The 6,000-nt window shown below is 58.4% G+C and overlaps 1 protein-coding gene across 2 annotated transcripts in view; it reads right to left on the reverse strand.

The window, feature by feature from the left end:
• PLEKHD1 (pleckstrin homology and coiled-coil domain containing D1) overlaps window positions 1–3,361 on the reverse strand; it is a 31,226-nt gene extending 27,865 nt beyond the window's left edge. Inside the window, exon 1 of one of the 2 annotated variants that reach the window (XM_086709431.1) lies at window positions 2,871–3,361. In XM_086709431.1, coding sequence (XP_086565557.1) covers window positions 2,871–3,019 — 149 coding nt within the window. In that variant the 5' untranslated portion in view covers window positions 3,020–3,361. The remainder of the gene's footprint in view (window positions 1–2,870) is intronic. The other variant, XM_086709432.1, reaches the window with a different exon arrangement.
• Window positions 3,362–6,000: the final 2,639 nt, after the last annotated feature.

A 6,000-nucleotide genomic window follows, 5' to 3' on the forward strand; every position in this document is an offset into this window, starting at 1 on the left:
GGGGGCACTGCGGGGAGGGACAGAGGCCAGGGAGAGACTGCACCCTGGGAAGGTTGGCCTGCCTGAGGGACTGGCCCCACTGCAAGCTGATGCTGGCTGAGGCTGAGATGCCCTCCTCACCTTTCCTCCTTGTCTCTGAGCGGCCAGGCCTCTGCATCAACCCTGCTCACAAACTAGGGAGGACAGAGTCATCAATCAATCTTACCCTCTAGACACCTCTCCCAGCTCCTTATCTCTTCTAACTAATGTTTTGATTCCTTTCCCCTTTTGTTCCCCACGGTGTGTTGGGGGGGGGGGGGAGGGGGAAAGCTGATCCTTTAGCTCAAGGGCATCTTCCCATCCCAGGAAGGGCAAGGCTGCTCAGGCAGTAGGGTTTGGAGGCACAGGTCCCAAGATGGGCCCTGAGCCTGAGCGGAAGAGGTTTTACAGAACCCAGCTGGCCACGGCCGGTTCCATCTTGCCCATCCGTTATTTATGCAGCTCGGGAGACTTTCCAGGCCCCCTCCCCTTAGCTGCCCAGCTAGAGCATCGATCGCCCTAATGGCAAGGCTCTGCAGTGGCAGGGCTGGGCTGCCCCCTCCCCAAGCCTTCCTGTGGCTGCTAATTAGCTGAAGTCCAGAGACTCCATTTCACAAACGGGGAAGCAGGGCCCAGGGGGCCCTGCTGGAAAGGGGGAGGGGACTAAGCTTAGCATCATGCCTCCCCCACCCCAAATGACTGTTAGTTTTTTCCTGAGCCCCAGGGGAGGGGGAGCCTGTCCAGTGGCAGCTCCAGAATTCCAGAAGGGGGAAAGGTGACAGTCTCCTCAGAAGGAGGCTGGAGGACTTGACCTGCAGCTGGCTTTGCAGAGCATGTGCACTGTTCTGACTTAGACTGGATGGTTTTTGAGTGGCTTTGGGGGCTGCTGATGGAGAGTATGGAGTGGAGGTGGGGGGCGTGGGGCTAAAACCTCCCAAGCCTCCTTTGGCTCCATTACCCTGCTTTGAGCTGGGAGCCTTTGCCCCTGACTCCTCCCAGCCCTGGAATCAACTGTGGGTACAGGGCCTAGGTCCCCACCACTGTGGGTGAGGAGGGCTAGGAGACATATCCTGGAGTTCACAGGCCCCTAGCAAGTACTAGGGATGCGATCGGGTGCAATTGGCTGGCAAGAAGAATCCTGGAGGACAAGACCCAGCCTCAATGTAGCCACCAGACCCAATGGAGAAGGGGCAGTGGCTGCCTGGAGGCTGGAGAGGGAGCTTCGTGCTAATGGTACTTGAATTTACAAGCAGCCTTCCCACCCCACCCACCCTACTAGGCTGTGCGGGTAGAGACAAGGCTGCTCCTGGCACTCAGGAAGTGCGTCTTAGACAGCACAGCCCTGGAAGCCCCTCATAAGATGCCCTCCAAGCTCCCCCAGGCCTTCTTTTAGGGGAGGAGACATAAGTTTAACTTGGGAGGAATGCAAGTAACCTATATCCCATTAAATCCCAGAAAGAAACCTGGCAGAACCAACAAAGGTATGTGAAACTAGCTATGGAAAACGTGGAACACCCCCCCCCCCACACACACACACACCTCCTTTCGTTCTATGTATGGTCTTGTAGAAATATTAAATTATTAATCCAAATAGAACATCAGAACCAACCACATCTCTGTGATCTGTGATCTGTAGTTCTGGAAACATCTAAGGCTCTGCTTCAGGACAGACTCGTAGTGGGATGGGAAAGAGAATCTAGACACACTCCTAGTTTCCTGGAGGGGTCATGCCTTCAGGGAGAGGCTGGATCAGGATTTGAGTTCTACAAACCATTCTAATAGCAAGTCTCAGAACTCAGATTGATTGGCTTGAGGGTGGAGACAGTCCAGAAGGTAGCCCATTGCTCCTGCAACCAGCATTGGGAGCCTCCTGCAAGTTTAGGGCTGTGAGCCATTCCCTCAGTACCTTCCTCCAATAAGTAGCCCCTTCCTCCAGTACCTTCTAGGCCCATTTATAAGTGGAAAGTGGCTACTGACTGACATCTGGTGAGTCCCCTCTGAGTTGGGGACTGGGAAGCTGGTCTGAAAGACAGGGCTGGGGCTGCTCTGACCCTCTCCACCACCCCTTCCAACAGATCAATCCCCTCCCCTCCCCCCCTCAGTCTCTGTGCCTCTCTACCCCAGCTCAGTCCCTCCTTTCAGGCCCCTGTGTCTGAAGCACTGGGCACTCTTTTTCCTGGGTCCAGATTTTTAAAAATTAGCTCAAGGGACAGTCGGAGGGGTTGCCAAAATTATGCCATCACCAGTGCGTACAGACCCTTCCTGGCCCTTCCTCTCTCCCCTGGCCTGAGCCTTTCAGCAGGGCCATAGGTGGAGCTAGCAGTGTGCACAGGTGAAGTAGGGGAGAGGGGTAGGACACAGGAACCCCACCTCTAAGCCCGATGCTAGATGCCTGGGTCGGGGCGGGGGGGTGGGGTGGGGTGGGGGGAGGTTGTGGAGATGATGGAATTGTCAGTGGGGATCCCAAGAGGATATCTTTGGCTGGAGACAGGGCTTCTCCCTCCCCAGGAGAATCTAGCCCACCTTGACACAGATGGTCTCCTACCATGGCCATGATCTCTTCCGCCCACACCCTACGTCCCCACTGGGGCTTATATCCATTCCACGGAGAATTCCCCACCGCCCCCAGGCCAGCAGGCCCACGCCAGCTCGACCAGTAACCGACAGAATGACCCCAGCCCCGACCGAGTTCAGTATCTTCCAGGGAGAGCCAGGATTGAGTGAAATAGGGCGAGGCCAAGGTCACAAAGGAAGTCAGAAGCAGGATGGTAATGTAGAGGCCGGTACGGGGTCCTTAGGCCCTGGGCTCCCCTCCCCAGGCGGTCCTCACCGGGCGCGGAAGGCGCACTCACCGCCGGGACCACTTGGCCGACGGCCTCCCGAAGGGCCGCTTCCACAGCACTCCGTAGAGCTGCACTTTGGTGCTGATGTCCAGCGCGTCCGAGTCAGTCTGCTCCAGAGACGGCGAGGGCGACACCGAGTTGGACTTGGACGTGAACATCCTGCCTCGGCAGGACGGCCCCGGGCCCGGCCCACCCTCTCCCCCGGGCCGGCACAGACGCTGGGGCTCCGGGCGAGGGCGGGCGCGCGGCAGAAGGCTGCGGGGAGGCGGCGTCGGCCGGTGGCTCCGGGCTCCGGGCGCCGTCGGGGCGCGTCCCGGCCAGCGGAGACGCGGAGCTGCGGGGGCCGGGACCCGCCGCCGGAAAGCGCGCGGGGTGGGGAGCGCGGCGCGGAGGGGGCGCGGGGAGCGCAGCCTGCCGCTCGGCCTCGAGATTGGGGCGGGCCCGGCGGGAACCCGGCGGGGAGGGCCGCTCAGCCTCCAGCAGGCAGCATCTCCCCCGGCTCCCCGCGACAGCCCCAATTCTGGTGGCCCCGATTGGCTGGGAGGGGCAGGTGAGCTAGCTGGAGGCCGGCCGCGAGCGCCAATCAGGGCGGGCGCCGGCTGGAGGGCCGGGCTCCGCGCGTCCGGAAGGTCCCGGCGGGTTGTTCGGCCCGGGATGCGGCCGCAGCCTTTCCCCACCCCCACCCCTCTCGCCCGGCTCTCTCCCCCCCCCCCCCCATCTCCACCCCCGTTCTCTCTGGCGTGCAGACAGGGCCTACACAGAAACTGGGAACTCGTGTGCTTTGTGATGGGCTTGGAGTCTCTCCTGGAGACACCTACTCGGTGTCTGGGTAGAGGAGAGCAAAGAGCAAGGGTTTGGTGTCAGACAAGCGGGCTCCGAATCCCAACTCAGTCCTGCGGCCCCGAGAAGCTGCGGAGAGCCTTGCTTCCCGCACCTGTAAAGCAGGGATGCCAGTGCCTCCTCGGGCAGGGCGCTGGCCAGGAAAGACTTCAGTAAGTGCCCGAAGCGCCCGCCCGGAGAGCAGGCTCCCTGCCTTCCCCGCCCCATCAGGTGGGTTCCGCTCGGCACCGCCGCCGCCGCCTTGCCGGGATCAGATTTCTTTTCCCAGAACTTGGTCTTCTGCGTCGGCATTTGGAATTCAGTGCCAGTCCCGAGCGTCAGTGCAGTTTGTGTCCGTGATTAATCTGCGCGCCGGGCGGGTGTTCCCGGGCGCGGGCGCTCCAATCACATCCGCTCCTCTCTGTCTCCGCTCTGGGCCACCGGCTCGCCTTCACGCAGAGGCAGACGGCTGCCCAGCCCCTGGGGACCGCGGGCGGAAAGGCAGCGCTCGGAAGGGGGGGGAGTGAGTTTGCGCAGTCGGCCCACTGGACAGCCCTGCGGTCACCCTTCCCCAAGGCCGACGAGCCACCTCCGCGCCCTGGAGAAGACCACTCTCCCCCCTCAGGGGGCTCTGATTCCTCCTTTGTTAGAGAAAGAAGTCGGTTTGGAACGGAAGTTTGCGAATGGGTGGCCTCAGAGCCACGCTGGTTTATGGATATACTTTATTAATTTGCCCAAGTAAAAAATTATCTTTCGTCTTTATCTGAGGAAGTTTCCTTGTTAACTGTGTACGCAGAGTAACCAGCGCCCAAAGTAAGATGCAGAACATTTTCCTCACTCCAGAAGGATCCCTCCTGCACCTTGCCCAGGCAACTGCCATCTCTCGCCCCCTCCCAGGCAACTACTTTCTCTTGCCAACATTTCTACACCTTAAAAAAAAAAAATTTTTTTTTAATTTTACCGCCTAAAATGCTTTTCTCCACAGACCCACGGCTCCCTATTTTCCTTTGCTCAGCTCCCTGTGCTCATTCATTACCTGCCTGGCTCCTCCCTGTAACCATTTGACTTTGTGATCCTCAGTAGATGCTCCCCAAGGCCTTCCCAGGTCTAGCAGTCCATGAGTCCACTTAAGAAGGGGCCTCGCAAAGAGCACCCACACCCTCCCCCTAATGAACTCTGGAGTTCCCAAGCCAAGGCAGCACCCCCTGGTGCTGGCTGTCAGAAGGGGCCCATCCGGATTCCCTTGGGCCCCTCATGGCTCACATGCCCCTGCAGAACATCTCAGGTCCAGCCTTAATACAGGGCTCAGGGCCTGGGTCCACCAGGTGGGGTGGGACAGGACCAAGCAGATGACGGGAGCCCGTGGAGAGTGCAGAGTGGATATCTCGCACGCTTTGGGGCTCTTTGGGACACTTGTGCCATTGCACGAAAAATTTCTGACTTTGGGAGTCCTGCTTTTTCCCAGACGGAATCAAGAAAACTTGTGTTAGGAGCCCGTGGGGTGGAATTCATGGGTCAGGGGTACTAGGACAGGACTTCGAGAATGCAGGTGACAAGCAGGAAGAAAAAAGCTTGCGTAGGCATCGGTTTCTCAAGGGAAGGTGGTACCAAGGGCATGTGACTTTGGGGGCGAGCTGCGGCTGGGAGACTGCGTTTGCCATGCAGCTAGCAGTATCCACACTGGCTGCAGTGGCCGTGGCGGGAAGGGGGCACACAGACAGCAGCGGCAAGGGCTCTGCGGCCCCAGCTAGCTCTCTCATCAGCGTGCTTCCTCAGCATGGTTTTGGGCGGCATTCCTGGTGGCTTTACCTCCGGACAGGCCTAGTTCTCTAACCCTGCCAATATCCTTTTAATATATTAATTCCTTTTCTGCTTAATCAGGTCAGGACCAGCTTTGGCTGCTCATGAAGGACCAGTGATGAGCTCATGAGCCATAGGAGGGAGAAAGGCAGGGTACCTGGAATCATCCTTAAAGGAAACCCTTCCCCAGGAGAAGGGCAGCGTGAGCCCAGATGGTGTCCGGGAAAGATTTGTTTTTACTGGAAGAAAGAGAGCACAAGTGTCTTCAGTGGTGAAGAGAAGGCAGTCTTTGCCCATGCCCTCTACACACAGGACACCTGAACAGACCTTAGCTAATGGTGGTTGAGGTAGGGGCTTGAACTCGTGAACCATGATATTATGACCTGAGCTGAAATTGGACACTTAACTCACTGAGCCACCCAGGCGCCCCAACATGATTTTTATTATTTTTAATGTTTATTTATTTTTGAGAGAGAGAGACACACACACACAGAGAATCCGAAGCAGGATCCAGGCTCCG

This window comes from Puma concolor, chromosome B3, assembly GCF_028749965.1.
Source record: "Puma concolor isolate L17-30 chromosome B3, mPumCon1.1.hap2, whole genome shotgun sequence".
In the NCBI taxonomy this organism is placed as follows: domain Eukaryota; kingdom Metazoa; phylum Chordata; class Mammalia; order Carnivora; family Felidae; genus Puma; species Puma concolor.